General features: G+C 42.4%; 1 protein-coding gene across 1 annotated transcript in view; it reads right to left on the bottom strand.

Annotated features, from left to right (window-relative positions):
• Positions 1-15,605, bottom strand: part of EZR (ezrin) — a 35,173-nt gene that overhangs the window by 1,086 nt on the left and 18,482 nt on the right. Inside the window, exons 3-11 of the mRNA XM_031611502.2 lie at positions 10,543-10,638; positions 9,097-9,371; positions 8,331-8,414; positions 7,535-7,681; positions 4,955-5,051; positions 2,495-2,658; positions 1,453-1,583; positions 644-804; positions 328-420 (exon numbers count right to left, since the gene is read on the bottom strand). Of these exons, the coding sequence (XP_031467362.1) occupies positions 328-420; positions 644-804; positions 1,453-1,583; positions 2,495-2,658; positions 4,955-5,051; positions 7,535-7,681; positions 8,331-8,414; positions 9,097-9,371; positions 10,543-10,638 (1,248 nt within the window). The remainder of the gene's footprint in view (positions 1-327; positions 421-643; positions 805-1,452; positions 1,584-2,494; positions 2,659-4,954; positions 5,052-7,534; positions 7,682-8,330; positions 8,415-9,096; positions 9,372-10,542; positions 10,639-15,605) is intronic.

The raw sequence follows: 15,605 nt of genomic DNA on the forward strand, positions 1-15,605 counted from the left end.
CAATCTTGCTGAGCAGGCACTCAGTCCCGCTGTCCACGTCACCAAAGCTAATAAACAGCATCAGCCCTAATGTCATGAGAAATGCCATTTGTTACTGGTCTCCACTTGGACACCAAGCTGTTGACTGCAACTCTTTGAGTGTGGTCATCCCCACAATTCCTCAGCCACCGCGTGGTCCACCTGTTAAATCCATATCTCTCCCATTCAGAGACAAGGATGCCATGCGGGACTGTGTTCAATACTTTCTATTTTGAATTCTGACTAAAGCACCACGGTGCACACTGCTCAAGCAAAGAACTTCAAGAGCAACTTCGACAGAATACTCACTCTAATCTGCCATTCTTCAACCTCATTCTCCTTACGCTTCCTTGCCTCTTCAAGAAGTGCAATCTTGGCTGTATACTCTGCAAGCTCTGCAGCCTGTTAAATAATAACACTAGAATTAAGGACTTAAAAAAAAAAAAAAACAACCCCACAACAAATACACAATTTTGACTTTGAAAAGACCCACGTGTTACACTCCCCTCTAGTAAAGACTGAATAGGAAATTAAGAACAAAGTATACATTGCTTGATTTTTTTTCCCCTTTTGACTCCAAGGTAAGAGGCATAGCATATCTTAGCCAAAAGTGATTGGGTCTTACCAGCTGTTCCTGGCTCTTTATCTGGTCGATATTTTGTCTCTCCAGCTCTTCTTTGGCTTGCAGAGCAGCCAGACGATCAGCTTCCAAACGTTCTGCTTCCTCCTGAGCTCGTCTCCTTTCTTCCTCCAGTTGAAGAGCTCTTTGGATCTGATCTGAGAGCTCTGGGAAAAAATAGATCAACGCTGTTAGTCCACCAAAAGACAAGCAAAGCAAAGACAAGCTCATAGGTTAACTGCAGAAGTCATGACATGCACATGACTCCAGCCTGCAATATTTCTTCACTGCACTTACAAGTAGGTATTGCACAAAATACGGCAAGTAACCAAATTCAAAAGCTGTCGGTTGCATATTATAATTAAATCATCTACAAGGTATTTGCACTAACATGATCCTGCTGCCCTTAGTTGACAGTTTACTGTGAGGACCAGATGATGCTGTCTCCAAGCTGCTCATTTGTGCATTGAAACAGAAGCTTCCATTTCACTGGAGGGACTTGTTACCAAACCATTTTTTGTGTTCGGAGTTAAGTAAAAAGCATGTGCCAGCTGAGCTCTGGTTCTCACTGCTGCAAAAGGCTCATGCTAAAATCCCCCGGCAACAGGAAAAAAGAGTTAGTGTGACCTTCAACTCCCACTGATAGCAGCAGATGTCATGACTTATGCCTTGGATGATGTCAGTAGTGCATGCACGTGCATTTATCCATATAAGCAGATATCAGTATGCCTTGCCAAGAGATCCTGGTGTCACTAGACTTAGCTAATTGTGAAGCACAGTACACATCATCTGGTTAAGCAATGCAAGCACTTTACCTTTCTCTGCTCTCTTAGTCTTCACTTCATACTCTTGTAGCCTCACCAGCAGCTCTTCTTTTTCCCTCAGCATTTGCTCCTTCTCCCTCTCAATTGTCTCCCTCTTCTTCTTTTCATTTTCTAGTTGTTGCCTGTTTAAGAACAGATTTCATGCTTGAAGCTCACTTTCAGACATAAACCACAGCAAGGCAAGAAAATTGGCTAGTCATCTAGCCAGACAGTTAAATAAGACAAGGCTGTGTGACTGCCACAAACGGAAGCCAGAAGACAGAAATGCACTGAGAAATGCATCCTTAATCACTTCAGTTTTTGCTCAGTTTTGGATACTCATGTTTCATAAAAGTACTTCAATTTTCTGTTGGCTACCCCAGAACTTTAGAGAATCAAATAAACACTAGATGCAGAGAGAGAAAATCATGGCTCTGTGCTACATGTCAGAGGAGATGTATTTTACTACTTCTGTAATAAGGAAAATCAAGGAAGCGTAGAAATGAGCACTGAGGAATGCAGATGAAAAAGTCAGAAATACAGGAGAAATCAGGATGATTTCTTGAATTGTAAGCAATCTGCAGCCATAGTAGAGAGTCCAGCAGAATTGTTAATCTTTTTCCCTTGGCCTCTAAGAGGTCTTCTAGTCCTCTCGCCTGCTCACCGCGTACACACATTCCCTGTGAAGTCTGCTCCCTTAGCTCCCAACCGCTCCACAGTCCAACACGTACCAGAGTCAGGAGAACCTCTCTCTAGGTATAGGACCCCACACAGGAGCCCACAGTGACTTCACGTGCATGGCTCCTTGAAGAACCAGCTCTTAAGACCGCAGACAGGAGAGCAGACTACACAAATGTGAGCCAGAAGAATTCTCGTGCTCCCACTGCAGAATACCCCGAGTCCTACCACTGTGAGCCAGAGCTCTAGGACTATACACACACACCTCTCCCAAAGGCAGATGGCTCACAGCCTCATTTAAAGCATCTGAGGAACTCTGGCAGACATGTATCATTTACCTCTGCCTCCCCATCCCACCATCTGTACACAGGCTCACCTTTCCAGCTGCTTCTGGTGCTTCTCCTCTCGGGCCTGGGCCTTCATCTGCTGCACCTCAATGGTGTCAGGCTTCCTGCGTCGCATATACAGTTCGTGGTTGCCCATGCAGAGCTGCAGGATCCTCTTGTTAATTCTCAGACGAGGGGCATAAAACACAAAGTCCTGGGAAAGACAGCACACAGTCAGTTTTTCAGACAGCTGACTGCAGACATCGTCCTGCCACTAATCCCACCCACTGCAACACAGACATCCACTGGCTAATGGAATGTCACAACAGGACTTGCACAGTTATCTGAAGCCCAATATTTGTCGGTTATATAATCCAACTCCATATGGAGTTGACAAATTACTTTTCTAGAAAAAAGCACCTTCTAGAGAGAATTAATGGACTCAAAGGTCTCCACTTAGAGGATGCTTTGCCAAGCTTGGTACAGTTGCAGAAGACTCTAGGCTGGCTGGTAACAATCTGGGCAATGTGAAGCAATTAGTTTTTAAGTTTCTGTGGTTTTGTGACTGAAAAGATAAAGCATGAAACTAAAAATGTGCTGCAGACTACTAAAGTAACACTGTAGATTTTCCTGAATTCACTGATGAAAACTTATGTCCTTCAATGCATTTTGCACATATAATCAGCAAAGTGTGCTGTGCCTCCCAGACCCCAAGTCCTGCCGACGGCATTCTGAGCTATACAAATCTAATACTGCTAATTGCAGTCTGACCTCCTATTTCTAGCAGATTGTTTGTGTACTTTGTGATGAACAGGTCTTATCTTGAAGCAAGGTGCACCTCCAGTCAAAGTAAATTCTAAGGGCACAGATGGTGGTTGTGTTCATCATTTAATGCCATATAATCCAGGGACAAAACATTCACGTAAGAACACAAACAATTCCCCTCCTTTCCTCATCCTCCCCTGGACTAGCACAGCTGGAAGCTCTGCTGTTTGGTATTTTAAAAATGCGCTGAAGATCTTGGAGTACGTGGACTGACAGACCTCAAAATTAAAAAGCTTATAGTGGGTAGGGTGACAAAGAATGCCATCCATTAATTAATGTCCATTTAAACAATGATGTGGAGAACAAAGGGGAGCTTCCCACCCAGATCTAGGGTAGACTCAATGTTTTTGCTTTATTTACCAGCGCTTGCCATTTTCAAAAGAGATGCAAGCATATGAAAAGATCCGGACAACTTCCTGACTGTTCAGAATTAGTGTCCAGATCAATTCTTCTTTCATACCTAATTAGAAACGTAACACCACCCACAGGGAAGAAGACAACCAAGACAATAAGGAAACATAATTGGTGTTAACATTGCGAACACTTTGATGTATCAACCTTTTGCAAGCCTCCCATTTCAAACTCAGTCAGATTTACTGTTAGGGAGTGGATGGAAAAGCTGTGATCCACAAACAGGACATTAATGTTTGAACTGTGTACAAGTCCAAATCACAAAGAGGATCTTCTATTGAGAAATATATTCCTGACAGAGGCACCTTTCTATCTCTGGGGTTTTTTGCTGGTTTTGACAGGAAACATCACAAAAAGAAGCCCCTCTCCCCCAAAACCCAGGGCTTGTTATCTAGAGGAAAGGACATCCTAACACTGTGTGTCAAGATCAAGTTACTAGAAGGCACTTTTTCTGCTGAAGAGATTCACAAGACCTCACCCTTAACCAAAGCCGAAATACAAATTGTTTCTCAGGTCTGTACTGATCCAGCAAGGTCAATAACTGGGGTGGGGGAAGAGAAAGAGAGAAGGTCTTTCTCAACTATTCCAGCAGTTTCACAAGACTTATAGAATGACATCCACCTATACCAGTTATTCAAGTTTTCAACAGCTCAAAATAAGTTGCAAGTTTTTCACTAAAATAACTGAAGTGTGTAAACATAAAATATTAATACTCAAGTGCAGCTACATTTAAATTCTCCATAGAAATCACATCCTTGCCATTTACCCTAGTATTCAAGTAGGTCAATGGACATGGCGGCCCTTATGTGGCTTTCAGTATTTCTGTAGGGTGGAAGTGAGCATTGAGAAGGACAGCCATATGGATGCACACAGCTTGGCAGCAACATGTGGTAAGTTTTCAAAGATCATGCAACCACAAAAGAAATTGCATGCCAGTTCCCATATGCTGGAGAGAATGGAGAGAAGAGTGATCTTAAAGTACAATCCAGCTATAGAAAAGACTCACAGAATGAGCAGAGAATCTCAGATTTAAGTGTACGCCTACTAGCTTGCTGGAGGTAAAGAACTGGGCTGCAGCTGTAGCATCCTTGCCTTTTTCCATATTTGATACATCCAAAAGCTCTTTACCTAAACTGCACAGAAAAGCAGACTGCTCTAAATACATCCTTGATACTGATGCTAATTTTGCAGCTTTCTTCTCTTCGAAGACAACTTCATTCTGAATGAATTGCTATTAGTTATTCTTAGGTAATATCCATTCTCAGTATACTTACTGGTGCCTTCTTGTCAATGGGCTTTATTACAAACTTTTTGTCATTGAAGGAGATGTTTCTGATTTCACTCCAGGGGAAACCAATCTTTGGAGTCAGTCTGGAAAAAGGAAAAATATTTTAAGAGATGCTGTAATGAACTCTATTCTTTCCCGCACATTACTTCTAAAACACAGACTCAGTGGGATGCAATGCTTGACACAACTCTCTCAACAGCAAGGAGAACAGCTGAAACAAAATTCCATAGAGGAACAGGGGAGATGCCTGATCACCTCCCTTACAGTCTCTTCTCATGCTATTCAGTCCAGACTTTTACGTTATTCATTTTCTTTTCAATGTCTCTAGAGTCTTGCATACAAAAACCAGCAAATTATTCATCACATCACATGTTTCTGAGCCATCCTAGTACTCCACCTTTACATACCCTCCTAGATCTGCAACAAGTTCAACAGCTCGTGCATCTGACTGCAGTGAATTCCTTCACCTCCCCTTGCCCCAACTAAATACCACCTTTGTGTGGTTAGTAGCACGTTGCGTTTCTTTTAACATACTGTTACCGAGGACATGTTCTCTAGAGATAGCAGTTAATCATTAAGAATTGGGTCTTACATAAATGTTAACACCACCAAGCACTCTCCCTGTTATTATCTAACCCCTTCAATGTGTCCCTCCTTGGCACACTGAAGTGCTGACAATTACTTCCAGCAAATGGGTTGAAGGCACGAGTATGCAGTGTTCAGCACTTAGAGAAGTGTAATCAACGTAGTGAATCACTCCAAGTCTGTGTGAATCTCTTCTATGGAGCTCATCGGTTAAGGAAAAAAGTAGAAATTTTGGAGGAATTTGCTTCAACTTCATCAGAACCGAAAGTTCCTACATAATTTCATTGGCCCAAGCTTAAAATAACCTGCTTAGTTTTAATCAGAAGTGAATAATAAAATATGTTCTCTTCAGAATTTACCACCACCTAACTTTTACCTCAAGTGTGAGATTATGCAACAGGATGCCATGTAACACTAAGTAAGAACTGGACAACAAATGACTTGATTAAGTAACTACTCTAGCATACTTCATACTACTCTAAGAGTTTCACCCTTAGATAATGAGGTAGGACATTAACTGAAGTATTTTAGTTGTCCAAGTTCTGCTGTAGATTCTCATCCTAACTGCAGAGAAAAGGCTCGGCTTGAAAACGCCTGGAGGCAGGAGACTGACATTCACTGAGAACAAACTCCCATCTGTAGCTGGGAAAGATCATTTGCTGAGCTTCAGTAATGAAATCTTTGCTTTTTCAGCTTTTCCCCAGTCCCAAAACTCTGCACGTACAAGGCTCAGGTAGGGTGCACATTATCATTTTTCTCGTCCTCATATCTGCTCGAAAGACTTAATTACAGAGTTATCGAGAGTTATGGCAGAAACGAGCCATTTATTCCAGCACTACATTTGTTTTGCAAATGCTCTTGATGGCTCTCTCCAGTCAAGGGCTACGTTCTGTCTGCTGTTGCAGCCCGAAAAACCTGTTTGTGCGACCATGGTTACACAGCAAGACTTGTCATTCAAGACTCAGGTATTACATGAGCGAAACTACTTTTCTTTCAAGTGACACTCCTTGTTTTCCAGGTGACAGCACATATTAGCATTGCAGAAAAGTCTGCATTTCTCTTTGGCATCTTAACAGAAGCTCCAATTAATATTTTAGCTACATTCAAAGCTTTATGGATGAAAACAAACAAAATGGGTTAAATCCCCACTGTATTTCACTGAGAGTCTGTTATAGATATATGACATGAAATCAAGGTTTGTAACATTCAGAAAAAACCCCACACAGTCCAGCCAGCATCCTTTCATTTAAAAAAAGTTCATTTTCAGTCCTCTTCAATCTGTGGAGTATTAGAAGTGACTGGTAGGCTTAGACACAGCTGTTCTGACCTTCTGTATATGCTTATTTATAGATGTAGTCTATTATTTTCCACCTACTAACCAACAAATAATACCTCTGTCCTTACCAGAAGGGATGATTAAAATTTTGTATACCTCAGCAAGGCCCCATTTCATTCTTTGGTTTACAGTATCAATAGAAGTTAACTCCTCCCTGGATTCTTGGTGTTATCTGGCGTTGGTTTCACGCCTACCCCACAACCTGCCTTTTTCACAAACTGGCAGTTGTACACACATCTATCATTAATTCCAGGACAGGGATGGCCTCAGATGTCCTAGCACTCTGCAGACGTATTGGCCTATCAAGGTTCCTGTACTGTATCTACTGCTGACATACCTGGCAACCTGCCTAAAGAAAAATCTTGGTAAATTCCTTATTTTGAGACTCAGCTCTACAACCATTACTTGCTTTACCGGATGACATTTTTACAGCTGACATCTGTTCTTATATTAGCAGGTCAGGCTATCAGGAAAGTCGTGAAAGCACAAATGACCTGAAGTGCGCCTGTCTCCTAGCACAGCTTCACATCCTATAGGACAACAAGCAAGTTCTAAACTTTGCCCTCACTCTGTTAATAAGAAATGCCCTTTGGCTCCCACACCAGCCCTCACTCCAGTAGATGAGAAGTGAAAACAAAGCCTTACTTATCATCTTTTTCATAGATGTTGAGCCCTAAGGCATCAACTCCCAGCCAGAGGTCAGTTCCTTTCTTGTTCTTGATTTCAAAGTAGTTGATTCCATACATCTCAAGGTCTTGAGCAATCTTCAGGTATTCCAGCATGGCATTCTCTCTGGGTGAGGCAGGGAAGAGAGCAGATGTTAGCTTCTCATTTTTCCCTGACTATCTCAGAAAGCAAAGAGTGCTCAGAAAAAGACAAAAAAACAACAATCCTTTTCCTAAACATATCAAAACGCAGCAGTTACAACTGAACATTCTGCATTTGGAATTCACTTCAGAAGTTATGCTTTCAGTTCTCTCTGTGCATGCACACACACACACACACACACACGTACACCCTATGTCCTTTGCCAAGCTCTGGTATTTCTAGAGACAATTAACAACTTTCATCTCTTCCAGTGTTCTTCATTGTCTTAAAGTACAGTAAGTGTGAAAAGAACAGTACCCTACACTTTCCCAATCTGCCAGTGAAAATGCTTCAATGAACTTAAAGGTTAGAGACACACCTTTACTTTCATCCACTTAAAGTCATCACTGATGCACTGTACTTGGGTGCAGGGCTTTCAGAAAGCCACTGGCTCTCAGCATCAGCATAAAAACCCAACTGAATTTTACCATTTTACCATTTGGTTCCATGTTGGATTAGAAAACAGACACCAGGAGCTCCCCACACAAGTGACTCTTGGAGGCTATTTCAAAACATGCTGCCAGAATAGCAAACTCGAGGCAACTAGGCCTAGGGAGCAACATGAAACACTTACTTGAGCATACCACTGTGTTCAGCATGCCAAACCTGGATCCGTTCCTCCCACTGGTCTCTGGAGAGTTTATGCTGATCCATCACCCTAAACACAAGTAGAGAGATGTTTGCAAGATTAGACTTTGTGTTCTGCTGTGTCTATCGATGCTGATTCTGCTACAGTCCCACTCATGAAGTCTCACTGAAACCAAGAGAAAGATCTTGTTCAGCCTGAAGATGTGCTCTGTGGAGCAGAGCTATTCAGAATGAACAAAAAGTTGGCATTTTTCCTGGAATTAGACACTGTGCAGATCATCATAATGAGGAGTAAAGACAAGCACTTGTCTGGTAACATATTTACCTTGTGTGGGGACAGACTATCTAGCCTGATAACGTTTTGCAGATATGAGATTTTGAGGACTGTACACTGGGATTAAGAACATGTAACCTGCATTTCTCCAGGGAGGGCATATTCACAATTGACATCTCCTCTTCTTAAAGATGAGACATTCACACACACTACCAGCATGGCAGCCTGGCTTAGGAAAGCTGAAACCTACAAAGATTTCCTCTGCTGAATTCACCCAACTACCTCTCCCTAACCACCCCGAAATGTCAGCATAAAAACATACTCAAACATGATGGACAGAAATCAAAAGAGTACTGAAATCATATGTATACAGTTCAATTGAAAAATAATATGCTTTCAGTGAAACTTTGTATAACAAGAGGAAGAGGTGGAGGAGGAGGAAAAAAAAAACAAAACCTGAATCAATTGATTCCTTTACCTCTGGGGGATCAGACGCTCTGAATTGAGATATCCAGGCTTGTGCACATCTTTGTTGTAATCTCCAAATTTGGCCTGCACAGCATAGGAGCCAAGAAGCACTGCTGTTTCAGGAGGACAGTAGATCTCATCACTGAGGATCCCCTCCTTCACCTGAAGGAAGAAGAGCTTCTGCGTGATGTCTTGTATCAGCTCTTCAGCCACATCCTCTGGGAAGAACTTGGCACGGAACCTGAACTGAAGGGGATTTTCCTTTCTGATTTCTTGAGCAGAAACCTAAGGACAGAGATGACACTACAACTTAACAAGGCTGCAAACAAAGAATTGCTTTTGCACATAAAAAGGAATTTAAGACATTTGCCTTAAAAGGCATTTGTTTTCAGAAGTACATTTCTGTAGTACTTTGGGCCCACACCCTACAGTGAGAACTCTCCAGCACACAGAGGTCTTTCACCTCCAACTAAATACACAAAACTCCCTGCAGAGCTTAGGCTAAACACACTCCAACACTCTATTAATTATCTGAGAAGTCAGTCTCTAAAAAAATAAATTAATTAAAAATGGACACATTCCATCCCATCTCTTTCCTTTAACGAAGACAAATAGGTGTCACTTCAGAGTGAAGTAGCTACCTTCAGCTCAGTGCATCTCCTGCTAACAGTGCTAGTTGGTGGCATGAGATAAAGAGGGTGCAATGGCCTTTGCACTCTAGGAAATAAATTCCAAGGCTACAGCCCATAGGCCTCCTGCAGTTTTGCATCAAGCGAGTGACTGACAGCTAATTATTCTCATTCTTTAATTCCAGCTGCTCACTCATATGAGAATATAGAGGAGATGCATTGTTATTTCAAACTCAGACAGTAAAATTCTGCTTGTAAGCAAATCTCAGCCTCTGAAAAATGCAGGGTTTACCGTGCTGCAGACCATCTAGTGTTCTGTGCTTGTGACACATCAGCCCCCTTATGCTAAGCAGGTATGTCACTGACTGCCCCATCAGGAAAGACAGTTCATTCCCTCCTAAGAATTTCAAGTTTGCACGTTCACAAACAAAAGCAGATCAGACACATTTGAGCCTCTGCCCAGACCTGAAGCAACTTTTTTTTTTTTTTTTAAATCAACACAAGCAACTGATCCTATCCAAGCAGAGACTAACGCTGCTATTAGTCAAGATGTTCCTCCAGACAGAAAGCCAGTTGTTTCTACACAGCAGAATACAGTATCAAGCTGCTGATCTACAGTGAGAATTTCCACCATTCATACAGAAAGACCAAGTCTCCACCATGTCACACTTCACATGAACAGCTCCCACGGAGGTCACAAAGTTCTCCCCCCAAATAATTCTTAAATTATGAGTATTGAAGAATAATCAGCAGATACAGGGTTTATGAAGTTGCAGCCAGTAACACATGAGGAATCATGCAAGCTGTAACTTTTAATCAGCAATTACCTTTTTATCCAGCTTCAGCCAAGTCTGGAATCCTTTGTTGTCTACATACTGCAGACCGAAGTACCACACTTCTCTCAAACCAATGGTTTTAACCACCTGTAACAGAAAGGTCAAAAAAACTTATGGTAGGTAACAGTTCACCACTACTTCTCCTTGATGTACCCTCACAAATCCCACAGCCACTGAAGCTGCAGGCAACCTACTCCTCTTGCATCTCTTAACTTCATCTAGTTGACAAAGATATACAGTTGCCTCGGTACAAGAGGCTGATGTTGGCTACATTCGCACACTGTAAATACCAACCAGATCAAAGATCCTGAAACATACCCTTGCTGTGTGGATCATACACCTACTAGTGAAAACAGATCTCTTTTCAACAAGTTCCTTTTCCTCGTTAGAAAAGATAGCCTAAGAAGTTCTTGATCTCCTATTTTCACTTGCTTATTATTATCAGTAGTTTGTTGCTAGCTCATCTGCCAGCAAAGCCATGCTCTAGGCAGAGCTGAGATCTGGGAAGATCCACTGCACATACATCCAAATGCACCCCTGATGCTACTTTGCAAAGTAGCCCCCGGTACAATGACGTGAGCATTACCACAGAGCTGAACTGAGTGGAAAGCAAGAGGTTTTCAGAACTACTCTGCAACTTAGAAAAGCATGACAGACTCTAAATGAGGGCTGCTCTGAAAGTAATGCCTCCTATTTCATTATGCTGGCTCACAGCATCAGAGGTGGACTGTGGCAGCAGAGGTTGAACCTTCCCACCAATATTCCATCATGTTTTGTTGTTGTACAATAGATGGCAGCAGAGGGGCAGTCTGACAGAATGGCATCTGACGTGGAAGTGTATATGGAACACAGGGGTGGATTTGAATTCCTCCATGCACAGACAAATGGCACACACTGACATTCATTAATGCTTGCTGAATGTTTGTGGAAAGCAAACAGTGGATGTGAGCACAGTGAGGTGGTGGGTAGTGTTTTTCAGCAGTGGCAACAGCAATGTGAAAGACAAACCAAGGTCTGGATGGCCACGCACAGCCACCATACCATGAAATGAAGAGCATCTTGATCAGCTCACCCACATGAATTGGCAGACCAGGGAATTGTGTACGGAGCTGAATATCAGCTTCAGAGCATGCAGTGGCAGCGATGTTGGAATATCTTAAAGTTTGCTCCAGGTGAGTCCCAAGAGTACTCATACAAGAACAGATAGAACACTGCATGCAAGTTAGTCAAGACTATTGAACTAATACAAAGCAGAAGGTGATAGTTTCCTGGATCACATCATTACCTGTGACAAAATATGGTAACATGCCTACGAGCCAGAGTCACAGCAGCAGTCCATGGAGTGACAACGTGTCAACTCCCCATTAAAGAAAAAGTTCAAGATACAACCTTCCAGAGTAATATGTACTATCCTTTGGGCTAGGAAAGAGGTGATCCTTCTGGGTTTCCTTGAACCCAGAGAAACCATCAATTCCGAGCACACATTGTGATGCTGATTAAGCTGAAGGCTCAAATTTCTGGAGTCAGGCTAGAGAAGACAACAGCCTTTCTCTTGCAACATGATAATGCCAGCCTCCATACCAGTTTGAAGGCCAGGGAGAACACTGCCAATGTTGGCTGGATTGTCCTACCACACCCACTGGATTTAGTGCCTTCTGGCTTCCATCTGTTTGGGCTGATGAAAGATGGACTGTGTGAGCAACATTTCCCAGCAACAGTGCCATCACAGCAGCTGTGAAACAGTGGGTCACCTCTGCTAGTATAGATTGTTTTTGTTCATCACTGGCACAAATGCACAGCTGGTGGTGACTATGTTGAAAAATACTACTTTGTAGCTGAGAATTTGCTCTCAGTCATTGAGCTTTTTGTAGCTATCAGAGCAACCTACATAGTTACCAGGGCTATATAAGCTCAAATAAGGATATTTCACCCTCCCTATTTAAAGCATTGCTGAAGACACTCTCTGCTGTGGCCAGAGAGAACACTTACTGGAACAAACTTTGTGCTAAATGCACCCTTTGAGCAGCACAAGTATTTTGTTCCAAAGCAAATAGTTAGGGGATATCTTATTAATTTTTTGCTATACTTGCCCTTAAATTGTGAGCCAGAGGCCAGCAGTTTGTACTAAAGAGTTTCCAGGGGTTGGTAAGGGATGTGGGTAAAAAATACATCATCCTGGCTAGCACTCTGAAGTACTCCTTATGTATCATCTTGATCAACAGACAACATAATGCTTGGTGATAAAAGCAGGCCAAGAAAACCGCATGTGCATTAGTATAGCCACCCATTTCCTGAAGCCCCAGAACTTTGTTTTTATTTTATAAAAGAGCCGGACTCTGAAAATACTTTAGTCTTCTCTTGACTAGAACTCCTCTTCCCTCGTTCCCCAAACACCTGTGTCACCACAAAGGTACCAAGTTTTCTGAAGGCCAGATGTGTTTAAGGGTCAGAATCAGACTTTACTCAACATAGAAGAAATGCAGGCATATGTTGAGAGTGGTGCTTCCTGTTGCACAAAAAAAGTGTTGCAACATTGTCAGAATGAAGAGTTGCACAAATCAAGCAGTTATCAAGTCATTATCTCTGGACGCCTCTTGTGAAGAAAAAGTATGCATTCTCTGTAAATTAAGACAGTCAGAAAGCTTACAGAAGTTATGGCCCTGCAGCTTCTTCCCAAAACCTAAAGACAAGGAAGGGAAAAATATTAAGCTTTAGAATTTGGGGTAATAAGAACAAAGACAAGAATCTTTTAGCCTGTATTCTGAGAAACAACTTTGTAAACTTCCTCCACAGCAAAACGAGAATTAAAAAAAGAACCAAAATATTTCTTATATCCAAGATAATGGAGCTGAAGAAATGCATAAAAATGCATAAAGTAGAAAATCTTAAGCCCATCTATTCTACCAAAAAGGACAAAGAATCCCTCAAAACCAGGACTGAACTGTAAGGGGTATTCATTCAACAGAGCTAGGCAAGTTCACGTTTGTTTAATGAAGTCTTTCAATTCTTCAGTCTTCTGATGCTCTCCTGGTCAGATGATCTGCTCAAAAGGGATACTGCAGTTGCCTTAAGAAACTCTAATAGCTGATGGGTCACAGGATGCTGCATACTTGTGGTTGGCCCTGTAAGGCACTGGCTATGCCAGTTCCCACTCAGAAATTGCCAGTGGCACATTCTCCTCCAAGGGAATTTCTTTCTCTTTTTAGTAGAAAGGCACAGGACAGCCTGGACCACCCAAGGAGATGTCCTCCAGCCAGCTTCAGAGACCTCTACATGGGTTCTCAGAACACCTCAGATACAGTTGCAGCTTGAGTGGAGCTGTACTCAATATTAAGTGGTTTCATTATTTTCCTCTTCCTCTATCAGGGAGTTTTGACTCCTATGCATCATATATTTGAGGTAGAAAAGTCAATAAAGCAGAAGGGCAGTGCCTGAGTAATTTTCCTAGCTGATAGCCAGACCAAGAAATCATGCTGTGGTTTTTAAAAATAGCTTGCTTCTTCAGCAATCTTTTCCTCCCGCAGTGGTTTTGCAGCTCAAGTTGAGCCACTCCCCATTCCTGTGCAAACCTGTTGCTTCCATATGCTTTATCTGAGAGCAAACTCCATCTAAGATAAGGGCCCGGTGAAGAGAAAGAAGGGCTGTGAGAAAAGTTGAAGTGAGATGTAGTCTTCATCTGCCCAAGTTTGCGCTGTAGTTCTACTGAAGTTTCCTCCTGATGTGTAGAAGCGCAACCCAACAAGGTATACTGATAACTTTCCAATGATAGGTTTTAAACCCAAGGTACAGGAGGTAAGGGCCAAATCTTCAGGAGGTGATTTTCCATCCCTACAGCACATCAAGCACTGCAACAAGAGCAGTCTTCAGAGGTACAGAACAACTTAGCAGACAAGAGGTGCCTTGGATCTGAAGTATCCTGCCTTCTCAGGAGTTCTTGCTTCTCAGTGAGAGGTCAAGAAAGTAGCTTCTCTTCTGCCAGAGATGACTCTTAACAGATATAAACAAATCACTGTCACAGGGCATATTTATACTTTCTGGTCTAAGCTGCTGCTTTTAAAAGCATAGCTTTTAGTCATTTGTATCGCTGTGTCCTGAACAACCTGAGTTTTCTGTTTTGGTTTAACATGGAAGGGAGGGGGGGGTAACACAAGGGTGATGTGCAGGGAATGGAAGGTCAAACACTACATGCTAGCTCCAAAAATATGCAGGTGTTTCAGATGCGCTTCACCAAATTGCTGATTAATACTTTAAATCTATCCCACAATAGTGAAAATCAAAAGGAATTAAACTTATAACTAATGCTAAACACACTATTTGTGGTACTTGCGTACTGCAAAGTTCTTCAGTGATTATAATTTGGTTTCTTGGAGGAAATAAATTTGTTTCAAAGAATCATCATAGAATGGTTTGCGTTGGAAGGGACCTTTAAGATCATCTAGTTCCAACCCCCTGCTATAGGCAGGGATGCCTCCTCTAGACCTGGTTGCTCAAAGCCCCATCCAGCCTGGCCTTGAACGCCTTCAGGGAGCAGGCATCCACCACCTCTCTGGGCACTAGTTCCAGTGTCTTACCACCCTCACAGTAAAGAATTTCTTCCTAATATCTAGTCTAAATCTGCCTTCTTCCAGTTTAAATGCATTTCCCCTTATCTCGTCACTACATACCCTTATAAAATCTCTCTCCTGCATTCTTGTAGGCCCCCTTCAGGTATTGGAATGCCACTATGAGGTCCCCCCAGAACCTTCACTTCTCCAGGCTGAAGAGCCTCAAATCTCTTAGCCTGGTCTCGTAGCAGAGACACTTCAGATCTCTGATTAACTTCATGGCCCTCCTCTAGCCTCACTCCAACAGTTCCATGACCTTTGTTGGGGGCCCCAGAACTGCATGCATACTGCAGGTGGAGTCTCATGAGAGCACAGTAGATGGGCAGAATCACCACCCTTGACCTGCTAGTCATGCTTCTCTTGATGCAGCCCAGGATACAGTTGGTTCTCTGGGCTGCAAGCACACACTGCTGGCTCATGCTGAGTCTTTCATAAGCCAACACCCCCAAA

The sequence above is a fragment of the Phasianus colchicus genome, chromosome 2, assembly GCF_987193195.1.
Source record: "Phasianus colchicus chromosome 2, bPhaCol1.hap1.1, whole genome shotgun sequence".
Taxonomy (NCBI): domain Eukaryota; kingdom Metazoa; phylum Chordata; class Aves; order Galliformes; family Phasianidae; genus Phasianus; species Phasianus colchicus.